This window comes from Lycium ferocissimum, unplaced genomic scaffold (genome assembly GCF_029784015.1).
Source record: "Lycium ferocissimum isolate CSIRO_LF1 unplaced genomic scaffold, AGI_CSIRO_Lferr_CH_V1 ctg2972, whole genome shotgun sequence".
NCBI lineage: Eukaryota > Viridiplantae > Streptophyta > Magnoliopsida > Solanales > Solanaceae > Lycium > Lycium ferocissimum.
Window position 1 is genome coordinate 39,280 of NW_026725140.1, and position 22,162 is coordinate 61,441.

Here is a 22,162-nt window from a genome sequence, read left to right on the forward strand (position 1 = left end):
AAGGCCACGTGGTTGACTCCACATGAAGTTTGTCCCAATTGTTTCACAATTAATTTCTTGTCTCCTTATATACCAACATATAATTTACACACTTCATTAATTTCTTGGTCTCAGTTCACTCAATATTTTTCACTCCTAACACATTCCATATACCATTATTATAATCATGTGGTAGAACTCTAGTCCATAGCCTCTTTATACATAAACCAAATATTATTCTCAATCACTTCCGTCATACTTTTTAACTCCTAAATTATTTCGGCCTTATCCTTTTATACACCTATCTCTTTATTTGCATACTTGAGTATAACAAAAATTCTCCGATGCGAGCGGTTCGAACCATAGCCCAAATTTGTTTAACCTTTAACCTTCACGACACTTACTTATCACTCGTTAAGCGTCGAATAAATACTTATAACCTCAAAAATTGACCTTACCCTTGAACTTATGTCGATTAACTTACGACAAATCAAACGTACAAAAGTACGGGATGTAACAGTTTACTCTTTGAGACTTTACAGACAGTGTCCTGTGGTTAGTATGTTGAGATGTCATGTGTTGAGTAAAGCAACCATGTAGGCCAATATGTCAGTTTGACTTACTCGATTTTTGATTAATTGAGTATCGTTCGCAAATTTCTATGGTTTGACGGAAAGTACTTTATTATATTTCTGAATTTTTTTTTATATGTCCAGTTTCATTATGTGAATGCCAGAGGGTTCACTCAGCTCTAATTAAGAGTTGGGTGCCCATCATGCCCTATCGGAATTGGGGTGTGACATTCCTACTTGTGTTTGCTAGTTTTTGTGTCCACATTTCTTTCTTGCCAATTCTTTCGTGTTTTTCTTCATTTTTGCTTCGTTGTTAATTTCTTGGTTCAAGTTCGTTAGATTGAATTGAGTCGTCCGTCTTTCTTAGTCTAACAAGAATCTATTCTGACCAAGAGTAGAATTTGAACCCTTGTGACTAGTCGACATTAACAAGCACACAATCTTTGGCGGAAGCAATTTGTGGGGCAATTAAAGGTGCGCATACTTGAGCGATTGTGAGTTGATTTTACTAATCTAACATGTTTGCTTGTTTTGTTGAGTGTCTTAATAGGTACCATGGCTACGGAGGATGAAACACAAGTTCTCACCGGGGAACTCACACTAGTTGATATAATGAGGGCCTTGCAAGCCTTGAATGATAAGTTTGGTAGTATGGAAAACATGGATGGTCGAATGGAAAACTTGGGAATTAGGGTGGAAGCAATTGAAGGAGGTAGTAGGGAGGTCTCGTATTCGCCCCGAGTGTAATACCAAGGAGGCACAAGTGGAGCTACTCGAAGCACTTCACTTACATTGTCACCCGGCACCTTCTATCATTTATATAACCCCACTCCCCAAAACACCCCCCAAAACACTCCACAAAACACAACTCTCACCCCACCAAACAACATTCCCATAGGCCAACGGAAGAATCCACCCCCACAAGATCAAAGTCCAAATGACCCATATCCAAATGATCCACCCCCAAATGATCCACACCTAAATGCACCTATGCCACCCCAACACCATCCAAACATCCAACAACCAAATGACGATGAGATAGAAGAAGCTATGTTCGAGCACGAATGATATGGTGACCAAGGTTGGAGGCAACGAGGGTAAGCACAAGGAGGTTATCGAGGGAGGGGTGGAAGGCATGGTCCTAACCCTCACATGGGTAGGAAAAGAGGGTACCAATCTCGTGAAGGGTACGACGGTCGTGACCATCAAGGTTATGATGACGATGGAGATTTTAATAGAAATCACGGTTATGGAGGAGGGCAACACACGAGTCTCAATTCCATCAAGGTTACTCTCCCAACCTTCAAAGGAAGTAGTGATCCCAATACAATCCTTGATTGGGTGATGCATTGTGATAGAATCTTCTTGACAAATGACATGTCCGAGGTGAAAACACGTCTTACGCCATTGCTCAATTCGAAGGGTATGCCTCCACATGGTGGGAAACTCAAGTGAAGGCAAGAAGAATTATTGGGCTTCCTCCCACACCTACTTGGGATGAATTGAAGGATGCCATGCGGCGTAAGTATGTCACCGAATGCTACAAACAAGAACAACTCAAGAAGGTGTATAGCTTAAGAAAAAATAAAAAGAGTGTGGAAAAATACTATGATGAGTTCCAAATTGTCAAGATGAGAATCGACTTTAACGAGAATGAGTTAAATGCTATGACTTAGTTTCGAGCTGAGTTAAATGGTGAGATTGTCTCACAAATGAGACTCCACAACTATGGGAGCATTGAAGAGACCCTTCAAGCGGCTATTGAAATAGAGGAGGGTCTCAAGGAAGACAAAATCAATAATTCAAGGGGCTATGTGAGTTCATGGAACAATAACAAAGAATGAGGAGCTAAAGAGTTTTTTATTAGGACCGACCATGAGTCCTTAAAACATCTTAAGGCCCAAGGAAAGTTGAACAAAAGGCATGCTAAATGGGTTGAATTCCTTGAAACCTTCCTTTATGTAATTCAATACAAAAAGGGAAAGGAGAATGTAATGGCTGATGCCCTATCAAGGAAACATGTTTTTATTAATACCTTGTCTTCCAAATTGATGGGTTTTGAAAGCTTAAAGACATTGTATCCCGAGGACCTCGTCTTTGCCAAAATCTTTCTAGATTGCGAAGAGTAGGAAAGGGAGGGGTGGATTAGGGATAGGTTTTCTACTCCCTATTCTAGGTTTGATAGTTTCTTGTTCAAAAACAAGCGTTTGTGTGTGCCTATGAGCTCTTGGAGGGAATTATTTGTGAGGGAGGCACACAATGGGGGATTGATGGGATATTTTGGGATTGATAAGACTTTGGAAATTCTTGAGGAGCAATTTTATTGGCCTCATATGCGGAGGGATGTAGCTAAGATTTGTGGCCAATGCATTGAATGTCGTGGCGCCAAGTCTAGACTCCTTCCCCATGGTTTGTATACCCCTCTTCCCACCCCTCAACAACCTTGGGTTGATGTCTCGATGGATTTTATGTTGGGTTTTCCTAGAACCAAAAGGGGTAAAGATAGCATCTTTGTTGTGGTTGATCGATTTTCTAAAATGGCTCATTTCATTGCTTGTTATAAAGTTGATGATACTCCTCATGTTGCATCTTTGTTTGTTGAACATGTGGTAAAGTTGCATGGTATTCCCAAAACCATTGTGAGCAATCGGGATCCCAAATTCCTTAGTCACTTTTGGAAAGAATTGTGGGGACGACTTGGTACTAAATTATTGTTTTCTACCTCTTGTCACCCACAAACCGATGGCCAAACCGAAGTTGTCAATAGGACCTTGGGTTCTATGCTTAGGGCCATGGTTAAAGGAAAACTAGTATCTTGGGAAGATCAATTGCCTTTGGTTGAATTTGCTTACAATAGAGTCATTCATAGCACTATTGGCATGTCACCTTTTGAAGTGGTTTATGGTTTTAACCCCCTAACCCCTTTAGATCTAACCTCTTTGTCTCAAGATGTTGTGTTAAGTTTAGATGGCAACAAACGATTCAAGGCCATGAAGAAGTTACATGAGAAGGTGAGGCTTCACCTTGAGAAAAAGAATCAAGAAACGGCCAAGAGAGCAAACAAAGGCCGCAAATGAGTTGTGCTTGAACCGGGTGATTGGGTTTGGGTACATTTCCGAAAAGAGAGGTTTTCCAACAAAAGAAATACTAAGTTGATGCCGAGAGGAGATGGTCCATTTGAAGTACTTGAAAGACTCAATGATAATGCATACAAAATTGATCTTCCACCCGAATACCAAGTTCATAACACCTTCAATGTATGTGATCTCTCTCCTATGTTGGTGCAAGATGATGATCCTTTAAATTTGAGGACAAATTCTCTTCAAGAAGGGGAGAATGATACAATTCGAGTGGCATCAAGACCTTTTACAAGGAGCCAAGCGAGGGAACTTCAAGCTATGCAGGCATTGTTCATGAGGAGGGACGTACTTGAATACATTCTAGAACCTTCCCGGAGATTTCAAGTGTTCATGCTAGCATGGGAGGATGGTTTGGAGAAGAAGGTTGAAGATGGTCATGCTTGCAATGTGGCTATTACTTGAAGATTTGGAATTTCAAGTTCTTTTCCCAAAAGAAGGCACCCAAACAAGGCCCTTACTTCATTAAAGGTAAAAGTGTAATAATGTAGTTGTATTCTTTTGAGCTTTAGTATAAATAGTAGTTTCTTTCATTTAGAAGACGAAGACTATTTTGATTATTATTACTTGATATTTGGATATTGTAACTCTTGAGAGTTGAGTGATTATTTATGTTATATCTCGCATTTTGTACGTCAAAATATTTTTAAGTTGGTTGCGATGAGTCATGGACAAGGCTATTTTCCGACTTAGCTGTAAGGCATAAGTCGCTTATGATTTTATTGATATGGAATATTAAGGAAGATTTCGGGTTAAAAGTGGAATTATGGAAACTAATATTAAGGAAAATTTGGGACCAAAAAGATGAATTATGTAAAGTTAGACATTTCATGAAAATTTGGGGCCAAAAGTGAAGTTTTGAAAATTTTAATTCATGAAAAAAATGACCATGTGGCCATGCACATGACTTGTGGGCCATAGGCCACATGTATGAGGTATAAGTGTAATATTGGATGACTTATTAAGTCATCTTTATCATTTCTCAACTCTAGAAATTTCAAGAAATTTGAAGAAAAAAAGAGAAGGAGAGAACGGCCAAGAGGGGCTGGCCGAATCAGCCCCATGAAATGGATCATGAAAAAATGTTTGCTTCAAGCTTTTCTACCAATTGGAAGGCCCTCGTTAACGTGGAGTAGTTGTTGGAACAAGAAAACCGCCCGTTGTTGCCATGTAGAACTCTAGCCGTGTGAAGAACATAAATGGAGAAGGTAAGGTTCCACTTCGTTTTACCTATGTTATGGATGATTTGTGCATGTTGTGGAATGTAGAAATGAATGAATTTCATGAAAATATGAATGTTGAAGTGTGGCCGTATGTATTGTGTTGTGGCCGTGTGTGTGTGTTGTTGTGTAGGAGTGATGAACTAATTGTATTTAGCATGTTTGGGTGTTGTTGTAATGTGTAGAAATGGATGAAAACCATGGAATTTGTATGTTGTTGTTGTGGTAGAAAATGGGCTGATTTGGTGTAGGCATGTGGGACTAATGTGATGCAGTATTTTGGTTGTCGTCGTTGTGAATTCTATGATGTAAAATGAAGTTTTAATGATCCAAGTTAAGGTTATAATTGTGTGGGCTGAATTGGAAGATAATGTGATATTAATATGGTTTCTTGAATTTATGAAAGTGAAGTTATTAACGAATGGATTGTTGACATAGTTTATGAATTTGAAAGAAAGAATTGTGTTGGTGATGTTCTTGTTGAATTGGAATGATTTCGGGTAAGGTTGTGCATTGGATTGGCTTGTTTGATCATTGAGCGGATTATTTGAAATGTTCTTGAATCTTAGTTGAATGATCTTGGATTGGTACTTGAACTTGTGAGCGTTGATGTTAATTTGAAAGTATGTAGTTGAATTGAATGTAATGGAATCTCGTCGAATTATATGAAGGGAGCTATTAATGTTAGAATGTGTTTGGGATTGATTATTGATATTGTTATTATGTTTGTTGGTATTGTTGATAATGATTTGGCCGAGTTAAATTCTCGGGGATGTCCAACTTATAGGGGAAATCTTCTTTAGAAATTTTTGTAGATAAAGTATTAATTTGAAATTGGATTCTTAAGTGTTATGGCTAATGGTTGATGCCTAATGACATTATTGTAGATCGTGAGAAGTCGAGACGTAAGTTCAAATTAGCTTAGGAAGCGGCTAAGGTATGTAAAGCTCAAACTTTCCTTCTTTGGCATGTCTTAGTTGAAAGTAAGTTATGACACAAATCTCGAGGTAATTCTATTCTGGTGATCCGAGCATGTTTATGATTCTTATTGGCTTCTTGACATTCGTATTCTTAATGTAGTCAAATCATGGTCCTTATGTCATTTGTATAATTAAATTTCAAAAGTTGCATAAAGGTTTTGTTTTTAAAAGAGTTTTATTCCTAACGATTTCGAAACTACGAACGTCCGTAACTTTCACAGAAAGGCTCGGATCGCTTCGATTTGTTCGTAGAAAGTTCTAAAGTGAATAATGTTCATAATCTTCCGAAGCGGTCTCGGATTGGTTTGGCATATGACTATGATCCCTATGGTTTTGTTAATACGTTTGTGATATATGCTATGTTCCCGAATAACGTCCGAAAGATATTTGATATAACTATGATCCGATTTTCAAATGACATTCCGTTTAGACTACTTCATTGAGTCTGTAAGTATGATTTTATGTGCATATGGTTTCTCACTACTCTGCTCGTGCATGCCTCAATGCATCTTTCACCGAGTCCAGGGCCGGGTACGTATTCGTGCATCTTCTCTGCATTGTTCACCGAGCCCCTCACTAGAGGGCCGGGTACGCTATATATATATATATGTATGATGACATGATGATATGATGATGTGATGAGATGGGGATGGCGGCCAGGATAGCATACCGAGTCCCTTACTAGTGGGGCCGGGACACACTATTCACCGAGTCCCTCACTAGAGGGCCGGGTACGGTATGTATATCTATGTATATCTGCATGCATACATGATTATGATATGATTTTACTCACCGAGTCCCTCACTAGAGGGCCGGGTACGGTATATATGTACGATGATATGATGATGCGATTATGATATGATTTTATTTACCGATATATGTATATGCATGATAAATGTTCAAAAGAACAAGTCTTGTGATTTTCTGGTCATTATACTTGTTTCTGTAGTTCCTGTTTCGGTTATGATTCTGTTTTTCTGTACTCCATGCTTTACATACTTAGTACATATTCCGTACTGACCCCCTTTCTTCGGGGGCTGCGTTTCATGCCGCGCAGGTACACCCAGATGAGCTGAGGATATTATTAGAAGATGTTCCAGCGGGATTGGCGAGCTCCAGTTCCTTCGGAGTGCTGCCGAGTCAAAGCATTATGTTACGACAGTTTGTTCTATGTTAGAGACTTTGTAGACAGTGTCGTGGGTATAAGATCTCGATTATGTAAGCGGCTATGTAAGCCGATGTGTTATTACGCATTGTATTATAACTCTATATGTTACAGACTTTCTTTGATTCGAGAAAGGTAAAAAGCATATTATTCTTCGGAAAAAAAAACTCCCGTCATGTATTTGTGTTATGATTTGAGAGCCAGCGTGATTATGAGTGTTATGTGAGTCAGCGGGTTCGCTCGGCCCTAAATAAGGGTCGGGTGCCCATCACGCCCTAGCAGAAATTAGGGTGTGATAAATTGGTATCAGAGCCAGGTTCGTCCTAGGGGTTGTCTGCAAAGTCGTGTCCAGTAGAGTCCTGTTTATGGTGTGAAGCGCGCCATATTTATAAACAGGAGGCTACGGGGCATCTAGGGTGGTTGCTCTTCTTTGACATCTTAGATCGTGCCGTAGAGCCAAGTTATAGGAAATGAGATTCCCGACACTGACCTTTGACTTCAGCAGAGAAATGGCATCGACGGAAGAAAGCGACTAGCGACATTGGAAGTTACAAAGTACGCAGGTAAGCAACGATATGAAATATATATGACGGGTAAGATATTGAAGTACGATCGAAATACAAGTTGAAGATTAAGAGGGAAAGTAAACAAGAAAGTGTGACAGGTGCCGATTGAGTTGGGCATACAAGCTATGTTCATTATTTTTTATCTGTCGATGATGTTGGGAGCCCTGTGAGGCTGTGATATGATATGATATGTGTATATATATGTTGGCGTTGTTGGTATTTATAATCACATAATATCTAGGTGAGCCATAATCGTTTCAAACATTATAATTATACACCGTAATAGTCCCATTGGACAACAACCATCATATATCATATCACGGGCATCTGTGCCACAACAACGTACATGGGCCGACGAGGCCAGCAAGAAGATGATATACAAAAATATAGGCCGACAAGGCCAGACATATCTATCCACATACACGTGACTACGAGCCTCTAAGAGTATGACATATCATATGAGCGGGACAGGACCCCGCTATGCCCATAATTATGTACACAAAAGAATAAGTACCAAAAGCTACAGCTCCGAAGGAATGGAGCTCTGTTGTGCGACCTCTGAATAAGCAGCTATGGGTCAAACCTGTCTCCCTGTGCACCTGCGGGCATGACGCGCAGCGTCCACAAACAAAAGGACGTCAGTACGAAGAATGTACTGAGTATGTAAAGCATGATCAACATCAATATAAGAACATAATGGGCAACGTATGAAATAGCATGTGAGGGGAGGCAATAACATCATCGTCATATCGCTTACCTGCATACATCGTCTTCCGTATTTCATAATAGTAACCGCACCCCTTTTCCGTTCGTTCTCATATACATGCATTCATATACATTTCTTAACAAAGTTTTTCACACTCGTATTCATATTATATACATACTCATATCATATACATAGCATTTACATAGCGTACCCGACCACATAGGATCGGTGTTTCATATCTACTTGGCCAACCAAGGCTCAAGGTGGTATCTACCTGGCCCGCCGGGCTTCGTGGTTGTATCTACCACGGCCTTACCAAGGCTTCGGGGTTGTATGTACCATGCGGGGGCGTGCGTGCGTTTCGTAATCATATACATACTTTAGACATATATTCATGTACATATACTCTTATACATATGCTCTTATACACATATTTCTACCCGGCATCACGAGCTCGGGGACTCATTATAGCCCTTCATAGGCACCCATACATATAGTAGCTCGTAAGCATCTTTGACATCATTTTCCCTTTGTCATTATATTAACATCAACACTATCGTTACATCTACATTATGGACCTGCTAGTCATACGAGGAACTTTGGTCAAGTAGTAGTACATATCAGGGATCGTGAGCTTATGAGCTCGGAATGCCGACCGAGTGGGTACAACATACTCATATAGAGGAATTTGGAATTTGGCCAAGAATCATGCCTTATGAAAGAAGGGTTAGCCTTACATACCTTTTCGTCGCACTATTCTATGCTTGCACGGCTCCTTCCGATGACAGCACTTAGACCTTCATTAATATTATAACAATAGCCATTAGTCATTCACACTATTCACATTATCTAGATTTCTCAATTTGCCTCTAATTCACCCATTTCATGGTCATAATACCCGACTTCGTCCATTCGTCTAAAGTGTCTAGTTCATGTTCTTAATGCCATTTATAACACATTTATATCACAGCCCAACAACATTCATGATTCGATTCCAACTATGTCTCAAAAACGTCACTATTCATCATTCATAACCCATTTTGCTATTCTCTTATAATGACCAAGTATTTCAACTCCCAACTACCTTAAACAACATATAAATATCATGAATCTTACCTTAGATGCTTTAGGAATAAGCCTTGGTTGCTAATACTCCTCTTTGAGCAAAACCCTAGTTTTTCTCCATTTGGATTTCTTGACTTGGATGATCTTTGATGGTTTCCTTTACTCTTGGTTCACTTATTTAGTGTTGTTGATCCTCCAATATCCTTGAAAACTTGTGTAATAAATGTAGAGAGAGGTTCTAGAGAGAAGTAGTGAAATGATGAAATGAAATAAACAAGTCTTGGTCCTTATATTTAATGACTTGAAAAACTGTCTTTGGGGTGAACGGTGGTCGTCCATGGAGGTTTACGGTCCGTATTCCACTTTACGGACCGTCCCTCGCGGTCGTCTTTAAGCTTAAGCTGAAACAGAAACCTTGGCAACATGCATGGTGATTTACGGCCATGGTTTACGGGCCGTAAATCACTTCACGGTCCGTCCACCAGGTCGTATTTAACCATTTCTCGGCTGGGCAGAAAGTTGAAGATTTTGCATGGCAGTTTACGACTGCTAGTTTACGGACCGTATTGCACTTTACGGTCCGTATTCTGTGGTTTACGACCACTGGGCAGTTTTTGCCAATTTCCAACTTTTCACATCTCTCGACTTTTATTCTATTCCTTCTCATCCATATTCATGCATTGCCCAAGAAACATTATACCCTCGCACTCCTCGCACTCATCACTAGTTCGTCCGCTTGCGTACCAACGGAAATTTTTTTTTTTTTTTTTTTTTTCCGGGGTGTAACATTCTACCCCCCTTAGGAACATTCGTCCTCGAATGTTAAAGTCTTGGGGAAATCAGTAAAAATTTCGCCAGAATTCCCTTTATACTATAGCACTACCAACCTGTCACAGCAGCCCAAAATATCGATGCCACCCAGGGCTACAACATAATAGCATTACGAGTTTGGCCACACACGACCCAAAAGCATAGAAAAGAAAGTACACATACCTTGTGATCTCGACGCTTCACCTTGGCCCTCGCCCAAAGGCTGAAATAAATGCGGGTATTTGGATCGCATATTAGCCTCCGCTTCCCATGTCATTTCCTCTCGACTGTCATTCCTCCATAGAACTTTAACTGAGACTACCTTTTTGTTTCTAAGCCTCCGTACTTGCCTATCTAATATGGCAATGGGTATTTCATCATAAGTTAACCTTTCTGTCACTTGAACATCATTTATCGGGACGATCCTCATAGGATCTCCAACACATTTTCGAAGCATTGAGACATGGAAAACTCGGATGAACCGACTCCAAATCAAGGTAGATTTAATTCATAGGCCACTTTGCCCACTTTGCGCACAATCTCATAAGGCCCTATATACCGGGGACTAAGCTTCCCCTTCTTTCCAAATCTCATGACGCCCTTCATTGGAGACACTTTCAAGAACACCCAATCTTTTACCTCGAACTCCAAGTCTCTTCGGCGATTATCCGCATAGGACTTTTGACGACTTTGAGCCGCTAGCAATCGATCTCTTATAAGCTTGACTTTTTCCACGGCCTGTTGGACCAAGTCTGGCCCCATTAATTTAGCTTCTCCAATTTCAAACCACCCAATAGGGGATCTACATTTCCGGCCGTATAAAGCTTCATACGGGGCCATTTGAATGCTAGAATGGTAACTATTATTGTAAGCAAATTCAATGAGTGGCAAATGATCATCCCAATTTCCTCCAAAATCTATCATACAGGCCCGTAACATATCTTCAAGAGTCTGGATGGTGCGTTCAGCCTGTCCATCCGTCTGTGGATGAAACGCCGTGCTAAGGCACACTTGGGTCCCTAGACCCTCCTGAAAAGATGTCCAGAAATTTGCCGTAAACTGAGTTCCTCTATCTGAGATAATAGATACCGGAACACCATGGAGTCTCACTATCTCTTTAACATAGAGCCTAGCGTAATCTTCCGCCACATAAGTCGTTCTGACAGGTAAGAAATGGGCTGACTTGGTGAGTCTATCAACAATTACCCATATAGAATCAAACTTACGTCGAGTACGGGGTAAACCGGTAATGAAATCCATATTAATCACTTCCCACTTCCAAGTCGGGATCTCTATAGCTTGTAGCAATCCGCCCGGTTTCTGGTGCTCTATTTTCACTTGTTGACAGTTGGGGCATTTGGCTACGAATTCTGCTACATCTTTCTTCATCCCATTCCACCAATATAAGGACTTAAGATCATGATACATTTTCGTCGTTCCGGGGTGGATAGAATAACGGGAACAATGAACCTCCCTCAATATTTGTTGGCGTAGATCTGCCACATCGGGAACACATAGTCTACTCCGATATCGGAGAGCTCCGTCTCCTGAAATGCCAAATGATGACCCCTCTTTCTGAGCAAACGTGTCTCTGTACTGCAGTAGCATGGGATCCTCATATTGTCGCTCTTTTACTTCCGCTACTAGCGATGAAACTGCTGAATTCTGTATAGCAGCTCCGCTGCTACCTGAGTCTACTACTCGGACTCCTAAGCTAGCTAACTGCTGAAGCTCACGGGCCATCCCTTTCTTTTCTGGTCGGACATCACATAAGCTCCCCATAGATCTGCGGCTAAGAGCATCGGCCACAACGTTAGCCTTTCCAGGGTGATACAAGATATCCACATCATAGTCCTTCAGCAACTCCAACCATCGTCGTTGCCGCAAATTCAACTCCTTCTGCTTGAAGATGTATTGAAGACTCTTATGGTCGGTATAAATATCCACGTGGACACCATATAAGTAATGTCGCCATATCTTTAATGCATGGACCACTGCGGCCAATTCTAAATCATGGGTTGGATAATTCCGTTCGTGTTTTCGTAACTGCCTTGAAGCATACGCAATCACCTTACCATGCTGCATTAATACACATCCTAGCCCAACGCCTGAAGCATCACAATATACGACATATCCCTCCAATCCCTCTGGAAGTGTCAAGACCGGGCGGAAGTCAATCTATCTTTCATCTCTTGAAAACTACGTTCACATGCATGCATCTGTCCATTGAAACTTAGCCGACTTCTGGGTCAACCTTGTGAGCGGTGCAGAAATAGAAGAGAAACCCTCAACGAATCTCCTGTAATAACCTGCTAAGCCCAAAAAGCTACGAACCTCCGTAGGAGTTGTGGGCCTTGGCCAAGTCTTTACGGCCTCGATCTTTTGGCTATCCACTCGAATACCATCAGCTGCAACGACATGGCCCAGAAATGATACTGAGTTCAACCAGAACTCGCACTTAGAAAATTTAGCATACAACTCTCGAGTCCGGAGAACTCCTAAGATAATGCGCAAATGATCCGCATGCTCGGCCTCGGATCTAGAATACACCAGAATATCGTCGATGAATACAATCACGAACAGATCCAGAAAAGGCCTGAAGACATTATTCATTAAATCCATAAACACTGCCGGCGCGTTAGTTAGCCCAAACGACATTACTCGGAACTCGAAATGGCCATATCTCGTTCTGAAAGCTGTCTTAGGGATGTCTTTCTCCCTCACTCTTACCTGGTGATATCCGGACCTTAAATCAATCTTTGAGAACCATTTGGCACCTTGCAATTGGTCGAATAAATCATCGATCCTCGGAAGAGGATACTTGTTCTTAATCGTCACTTTGTTCAGTTGCCGATAATCAATGCACATTCTCAACGAGCCATCTTTCTTTCGGACAAACAATACTGGTGCTCCCCACGGGGATGAACTAGGCCTGATAAAGCCTTTTTCAAGTAAGTCTTTTAATTGCTCCTTCAATTCTTTCAGTTCTGCGGGTGCCATTCTATAGGGAGGGATGGATATGGGCTTAGTGTCTGGCAACACATCAATTGCAAAATCGATCTCCCGCTCGGGAGGAAGGCCTGGGAGCTCTTCCGGGAATACATCCGGAAATTCGTTCACCACTGGAACTGACTGGAGAGTCGGCGATTCAGCCTCTACATCTCGAACTCTCACCAAATGATAAATGCACCCTTTCGTGATCATCTTCCTTGCCTTCGGATAGGAAATAAACCTACCCTTTGGTGATGCCGTATTTCCTTCCCATTCCAAAACTGGCTCTCCCGGAAATTGGAAACGAACCATTTTCATTCTACAATCAACGTTGGCATAACAAGAAGCCAGCCAATCCATGCCCATAATGACATCAAAATCTACCATCTCTAGTTCATGCAAGTCGGCTATAGTACGACGGTCACATATCACAACCATACATTCTCTATATACTCGGCTAACTATTACCGATTCACCAACGGGTGTGGACACCTCAAAAGGTTTGATCGATTCCGGCTCAACTATAAATCGACCCGCAATATATGGAGTAACATAAGACAATGTGGAGCCCGGATCAATCAAAGCATAGACATCATGAGAGAATACCGATAATATACCTGTAACAACGTCAGGAGAAGACTCAAGGTCTTGGCGTCCAGCCAACGCATAAATACGGTGCTGAGGACCGCTGGAAGTGGAAGCTCTGCCTCTGCCCCTACCATGGCCAACTGGCACATGTGAATCCGGCCCCGTAGGGCGTGTAGATGCTGAAGACCCGGCTACTGACCCTGAGGGCTGGGTCATACCTCTACCATGAACTGAGGGGCACTCACGCATAATATGGCCTGGCCGACCACATGAATAGCAGACATCAGAATCCGATCGACATCGACCCCAATGCATCTTCCCACACTGGGAACATCGTGGTACCGGTGGCCTTGACTGGCCTGAATCATCTCTCGAACCGAGGTCCCGAATAACTCGGACTCGGCCCTGATCGAGCGGATCTATCAAATCTCGGCCCGAAGATCGTGGAGGTGTACCGGTCATGGAATAGCCCGAGTGTCTGGGGAACTGCTGCCTGTGTCCACCTCTGAATTCACCCGTCGAACCCGACGATCTAGCTCTTTTGCTATGACCCCTATCCTGCCCATGCTCATTTCTCCGCTGCTGTAGGTGCTCCTCTAATTCCTGAGCATGTGCCTGAATGCGTGCAATATCCATGCCATCCTGTAAGGACGCAGTCAAGCATTTATCCATCAGGTGTGGCCCTAGGCCCTTCACAAACCGGTGCACCCGATCGCCCATATCCGCTACCATGGCCGAAGCATACCTAGCCAAGGAATTGAAGCGGAGACTATACTCTGTAGCACTCATGCTTCCTTGCTTCAAATTTAAGAACTTATCGGCCCTAGCTCGCCGAACTTCTGGAGGCATATAATGACGGAGGAAAGCATCAACAAACTCTTGCCATACTGGTGGCGGGGCATTGGCTCCCCGTGAAGCCATCCAAACCGTATACCACTGGATCGAGACACCTCTCAACCTATATGACGCTAGCTCCACTGACTCGGTGTCCGAAGCATGCATCAATCGGAGCGTCCTCAACATACCATCAATGAAGTCCTGAGGGTCCTCCTCCGGCTTTGACCCGGAGAATTCCGGAGGGTTTAAAACAATGAAATCACGGGCCCTTGCACTGATAGCCCTATCACCATGCCCTGAACTTTGCCTCTGAGTCTGGGCCGCAACCAACTGGGTCAACAAATTAATGGCCTCTCTCACATCTCGGCCCGAAGCATCTGGTGGAGGAGCTGGAGCTGAGGCTCTCTCGGGCTCCTCGGTAATGGGTACTGATTGAGAGGACTGGGATTGAGCCGCATCCTGGGGCTCGCTTTCCTCTACCACTGTTTGCGGTGCTCTTTCGGCCCGCTTTTCGCCGTCTTGCCCTTTCTGGGCCACTGTAGCCTTTCTCTTTATAGGCATTTCTGAAATACATAACATACGGTTAAGGAACAAGAATTTCTTACATCATAGCTCTATCGCACGATTCTTATAAAGAAAGAAGGTCATTCATTCCTAAGATGTCCGCGACCTCTCGTTTATAAGTGTGGCGCGCAACACACCCATAACCAAGACTCTACTAGACACGGCTCGTAGACACACCCTAGGACCGAACTGCTCTGATACCACTTTTGTCACGACCCGACTAGGGGGCCGCGACGAGCACCCGGTGCTACTCCACCCGGGTACCCCTTATCATATAATCACATAATATCTAGGTGAGCCATAATCGTTTCAAACATTATAATTATACACCGTAATAGTCCCATTGGACAACAACCATCATATATCATATCACGGGCATCTGTGCCACAACAACGTACATGGGCCGACGAGGCCAGCAAGATGATATACAAAAATATAGGCCGACAAGGCCAGACATATCTATCCACATACACGTGACTACGAGCCTCTAAGAGTATGACATATCATATGAGCGGGACAGGACCCCGCTATGCCCATAATTATGTACACAAAAGAATAAGTACCAAAAGCTACAGCTCCGAAGGAATGGAGCTCTGTTGTGCGACCTCTGAATAAGCAGCTATGGGTCAAACCTGTCTCCCTGTGCACCTGCGGGCATGACGCAGCGTCCACAAACAAAAGGACGTCAGTACGAAGAATGTACTGAGTATGTAAAGCATGATCAACATCAATATAAGAACATAATGGGCAACGTATGAAATAGCATGTGAGGGGAGGCAATAACATCATCGTCATATCGCTTACCTGCATACATCGTCTTCCGTATTTCATAATAGTAACCGCACCCTTTTTCGTTCGTTCTCATATACATGCATTCATATACATTTCTTAACAAAGTTTTTCACACTCGTATTCATATTATATACATACTCATATCATATACATAGCATTTACATAGCGTACCCGACCACATAGGATCGGTGTTTCATATCTACTTGGCCAACCAAGGCTCAAGGTGGTATCTACCTGGCCCTGCCGGGGCTTCAGGGTTGTATCTACCTGGCCTTACCAAGGCTTCAGGGTTGTATGTACCACCTGCAGGGGCGTGCGTGCGTTTCGTAATCGTATACATACTTTAGACATATATTCATGTACATATACTCTTATACATATGCTCTTATACACATATTTCTACCCGGCATCACGAGCTCGGGGACTCATTATAGCCCTTCATAGGCACCCATACATATAGTAGCTCGTAAGCATCTTTGACATCATTTTCCCTTTGTCATTATATTAACATCAACACTATCGTTACATCTACATTATGGACCTGCTAGTCATACGAGGAACTTTGGTCAAGTAGTAGTACATATCAGGGATCGTGAGCTTATGAGCTCGGAATGCCGACCGAGTGGGTACAACATACTCATATAGAGGAATTTGGAATTTGGCCAAGAATCATGCCTTATGAAAGAAGGGTTAGCCTTACATACCTTTTCGTCGCACTATTCTATGCTTGCACGGCTCCTTCCGATGACAGTACTTAGACCTTCATTAATATTATAACAATAGCCATTAGTCATTCACACTATTCACATTATCTAGATTTCTCAATTTGCCTCTAATTCACCCATTTCATGGTCATAATACCCGACTTCGTCCATTCGTCTAAAGTGTCTAGTTCATGTTCTTAATGCCATTTATAACACATTTATATCACAGCCCAACAACATTCATGATTCGATTCCAACTATGTCTCAAAAACGTCACTATTCATCATTCATAACCCATTTTGCTATTCTCTTATAATGACCAAGTATTTCAACTCCCAACTACCTTAAACAACATATAAATATCATGAATCTTACCTTAGATGCTTTAGGAATAAGCCTTGGTTGCTAATACTCCTCTTTGAGCAAAACCCTAGTTTTTCTCCATTTGGATTTCTTGACTTGGATGATCTTTGATGGTTTCCTTTACTCTTGGTTCACTTATTTAGTGTTGTTGATCCTCCAATATCCTTGAAAACTTGTGTAATAAATGTAGAGAGAGGTTCTAGAGAGAAGTAGTGAAATGATGAAATGAAATAAACAAGTCTTGGTCCTTATATTTAATGACTTGAAAAACCTGTGCTGGGGTGAACAGTGGTCGTCCATGGAGGTTTACGGTCCGTATTCCACTTTACGGACCGTCCCTCGCGGTCGTCTTTAAGCTTAAGCTGAAACAGAAACCTTGGCAACATGCATGGTGATTTACGGCCATGGTTTACGGGCCGTAAATCACTTCACGGTCCGTCCACCAGGTCGTATTTAACCATTTCTCGGCTGGGCAGAAAGTTGAAGATTTTGCATGGCAGTTTACGACTGCTAGTTTACGGACCGTATTGCACTTTACGGTCCGTATTCTGTGGTTTACGACCACTGGGCAGTTTTTTTTTTTTTTGCCAATTTCCAACTTTTCACATCTCTCGACTTTTATTCTATTCCTTCTCATCCATATTCATGCATTGCCCAAGAAACATTATACCCTCGCACTCCTCGCACTCATCACTAGTTCGTCCGCTCTTGTTGGAGTAGCAAAAATAACAAGTTGTTCAAGGCCCAAAGTTTAGCTAAGTGGAGAAGACAAGTGATAAGTTAAGATTCAATCTCTTTTCTCATGTGTTATGAATGATTTGTACATGATATGGTATGTGGAAATGAATGAAATTCATGAAAGAATGCATGTTGAAGGGAAGCCGTGTGTGTGTGGATGTTTAGCCGTGTGGTGTGTGGTGTAGTAGGAATGATGGAGTAATTATATTTAGCATGCTTGTGTGTTGTTGTAGTGTGGAGAAAATGAATGAAACTCATGAGATTTTGTATGTTGAAGAGTGGCCGTGCAGGGGCTGCTCTTGGTAGGGTAAGGTAAACAAATTTTACTTAGTGTTTCGGTTGTTGTCGTTGTGGATTCTATAATGAAAAATGAAGAGTTAATGGTGCAAGTTGAAGGGTAGTCGTTGAGGGGCTGTTTTTAGAAGTCAATGTGACATGAATGTAGTTTTTATGTTTATGAAAGTAATGTTGCTAATGTGTGGATTGCTAGTGTAAATCATGAATTTGGGAGAGAGGAATGTAGGTTATGGTTGTTCTCGGGTTTGGCTTGGTTTCGGGTGAATTGGAGTATTGTTTGAAATATTGTGTGAATTGTTTAAAGTATTCTTGAATATTGTTTGTATGGTTTTGGATTGGTAGTTGAATGTATAAACGTTGATGTTGATTTGAATGTAAGTAGTTGAAGTGAGTATAATGGAATGTTGATGAATTACGTAGAAAAGAGTTGTTAATGTTAGAATGCATTGTGAGTTGATTATTGATGTTGTAGTTTGGTTTTTGGTATGGTTGTTGATGAATTTGGCGAGTTGAATTCTCGGGGTGTTGCATTTATGGGGAAATGCTGCCCAATTTTCTGTAGAATTTGGTATTCGTTTGGAATCGGGTTCCTAAATGCCTTAGCTAATGTTGGTATTCAATGGCATATTGTAGATCTTGGGAAGTTCGCGACGTAAGATTGGATTAGCTTCGAGAATAGACAAGGTATGTAAAGCTTGTCTTTCCTTTCTCTTGGCATGTCTTAAATCCAAGTAGGCTATGAAACGATCCCGAGGCGACCTATTCCCACGATCCGAGCATGTTTACGACCCTTAACCACTCTTTGATATTCATATGCTTGATATGGATGAACTATGGCTCTTATGTCCTTTGTACAATTGAATTCTAAATATTACATAAGGAGATTTTTGTGTGTAAGGGATTTCTGTTCGCAGACGAGCTCGGATCGCCTCGAAACGTTCGTAGGAGGTTCCATAACGAGTAATAATCCTAATCTTCATAAGCGGGCCCGGATTGGTTTGATGCTCGTCCGTGGGCCCCGAGACCTTTCTATGTTCGTTTGTAACGGTTTCTTTGAAAGAACTTAATCCGATTATCGTCCTAACCCTCGAGCGACTATTATTTAATTATCTACCGAGTCTGTAATGACGATTATGATCTTGATTTCCATAATCTACTTCATACGATTTGGATATGTACCTAGGACATCTAAAGTCCTAATTGATATGATTCCGAGCGACATTCAGAGGAAACGTAATTTGACTAATGTTTGGCCTTTAAATGGAAGTTCGTTTGATCATTCTGTCGAGTCGATGATGATGATCTGTATGCATATGGTTTCTCACTACTCCGCTCGTGCATGTTATGGTTACATCATTCACCGAGTCCCGGGCCGGGTATGTATTCGTGCACAGACTTTTGGGCATTATTCACCGAGTCCCTCACTAGAGGGCCGGGTACGGTATGTATATGATATTTCACCGAGTCCCTCACTAGAGGGCCGGGTACGGCATGTATGTGATATTTCACCGAGTCTCGAAAGGGCCGGGTACGACCGAGTCCCTCATATAGGGCCGGGTACGGTATGCATATGAAATTTCACCGAGTCCCTCACTAGAGGGCCGGGTACGGTATATATGTATGTATTTATGATTACATGATGGCTATGTATGATGATTATATGATTTCACTCACCGAGTCACTCATTAGAGAGCCGGGTACGGTATGCATACATGATGACATTATGATATGACACGGACATACATGATATATGATTTAAAGGCAAGTATTCTGATCTTCTGTCTTCCGATTTTTCTAATTACTATACTTGTTCTATAACCGAGTTCGTTATGATCCGTTTATTGTACTCACGATTTACATACTCGGTACATATTCCGTCACAACCCCGCCCCCTTTTCTTTGGGTGCGTTTAAATGCCGCCGAGTACGCGTACGATCACTTTGGTGTTACCTCTATTCTGCTGTTGGAGTGCTCCCCTTGTCCAGGAGCCCACATTTTGGTACAGACTTTTCTGTTATGTATATATATGTATATTTATTCAGGGGTACGGCGGGGCGCTGTCCCATCATATGATTCGGTTATCACTCTAGCTACGTAGACATGTACGTAGGTTGTGGACGGTATGATTCGTTGCGTTACGTACATTCCAGGTTATTTGTATGATATGTATATATGTATCTGCTTCACCGTGCTTTTCGGTATGTATAAGTTCTTAGCATGTTTGCTAGGAGTTGATTATGATTAGCAGAGGGTACGAGTACCTAGTTCGGGCACTAGTCATGGCCTATCGGGTTGGGTCGTGACAAAAGTGGTATCAAAGCGGTTCGTCCTCGGAATGTCTACAGACCGTGTCTAGTAGAGTCCTGTTTATCGGTGTGTTATGCACCATATCTATAAACAGGAGGCTACAGGACATTTAGGATACTACCCTTTTTTCTGATCTTAGATCGTGCGATAGAGCTGTGTGTTATATATATATATGTTATGTTTTCGAGCGATGCCTCGAGAAAGGCGGCAGTGCCCGGAAGGGCAAGTCCACGGTGGCGGGAGAGACTAGCCGGCCCGGGGAGTTGCGGGGCCGTATATATATATATCATATCGAGATGGACTTCACATGGTTATGACGCCGAGCCTCCAGCTCCCCAGGTAGGGGCGGAGGATAGGGCCATGCGAGATGCGATCCAGCTATTGACCAGGATTGTGGCGGGGCAGGCCCGCAGGTATGATTTAGGGGGTGATTACGTGTATGATATGTATATATGTATCCGCGACATTTTTGGGTCAAACCGTGAACCCTAGGATTTCATTAGACGGATGTAGCGTACGTTGCGGTTGGTTAAGGCTTAGCATGTTTGTTTGCGTCGATCGGTTGTATGATATTATGAGTCTTGGGATTGTCAAGAGGTGAGGATGCTCTCCGGCCTTATGGGACGAGTTCGTAGAGCCTTTCTTGGCCACGAGACGGGCGAGCCGGGGTTCACGATTCTTACCTATGGCGGGTTCGGGAGTATAGCCTTGAGTTTGATTCTGCGGCTAGATATTGTCACAGTCTTACTAGGGTGTGATGGGCACCCGACCCCATATTCGGAGCCGAGCGAACCCGCAATACTCTTATTGCGCATATGAACTACGCCGTTTTTTTTTCAACTAGCAATAACATAAATAGCGCAATCATGGACATAGGCTAATAAGCTTTACTATCATGCTATACGACGGGGACAACCGAGTACAAATAGCTACGTACATATATCCTCAGAGCCTCTAAACATAGTACACATATACATATCCGTGTGAATATATACACACATATCCATAAACGGGGGAGCGGAGCACTTTGCAAAAATACGAGGGAACAGGGATCAACTCCGGGATACTACCCGAATAGTGTACCGAGTATGTAAGACACGAGAAAATAATGAACAAGAGCATAGATTATAAATAGCAATATCGAGGGGTCATGGATATAGACACTGAGATAAGAATGTAACCTGTGCATAGGAACGCCCTTTTTAGGTCGGATATCATGCATGCTTGTTGCCTTTTTAGAAAGAGGATATTTCTTTTCATAGTCATAGTATCAAAGCATAGCATAGTATATCATAGTATCTTAACATAGCATAGTAAATCATAGTATCATAGCATAGCATAGTAAATCATAGCATCATAGCATAGCATAGTAAATCATAGCACCGAATATATCGGCCATATATATAATTCCCGCGTCCGGGCATCCCGCGTGGATGATATCAAGGAGATAGACCGTGCAAAGTATAACCCAGCCGGGCTCTTGCCCTTTTCCCCAGTTTTCCCCAAATACGTTTTTATACGTACATATATATATATCATAGCATGCAGGGGAGCCCAAGAAAAATCAGGTACTTATCGGAGTGACGTAAGGTCGGAACCCTCCGATCGCTTTATGGAGTAATCATGGCCGCTTTGTCTCACCTTGAAGGGACGATAATTATAAGGCGAGACTATCAACATAGGACATGTCATAGCATATCGGGTTATAGACATAGCATAGCTGACATCATCGTAGTCATCATAGAATCATGGCCATCATAGGATCATAGTCATTGTTTAGA

General features: G+C 42.2%; 1 protein-coding gene across 1 annotated transcript; it reads left to right on the top strand.

Annotated features, from left to right (window-relative positions):
* The first annotated feature begins 3,706 nt into the window (after positions 1-3,706).
* On the top strand, positions 3,707-4,093 carry LOC132043866 (uncharacterized). Its single transcript, XM_059434322.1, has one exon. The coding sequence runs from the start codon at positions 3,707-3,709 to the stop codon at positions 4,091-4,093; it is 387 nt and encodes a 128-aa protein (XP_059290305.1).
* Positions 4,094-22,162: the final 18,069 nt, after the last annotated feature.

Coding starts and splice junctions, on each gene's coding strand:
- LOC132043866 (XM_059434322.1), top strand. CDS start 3,707: ATGCCGAGAGGAGATGGTCCATTTGAAGTACTTGAAAGACTCAATGAT.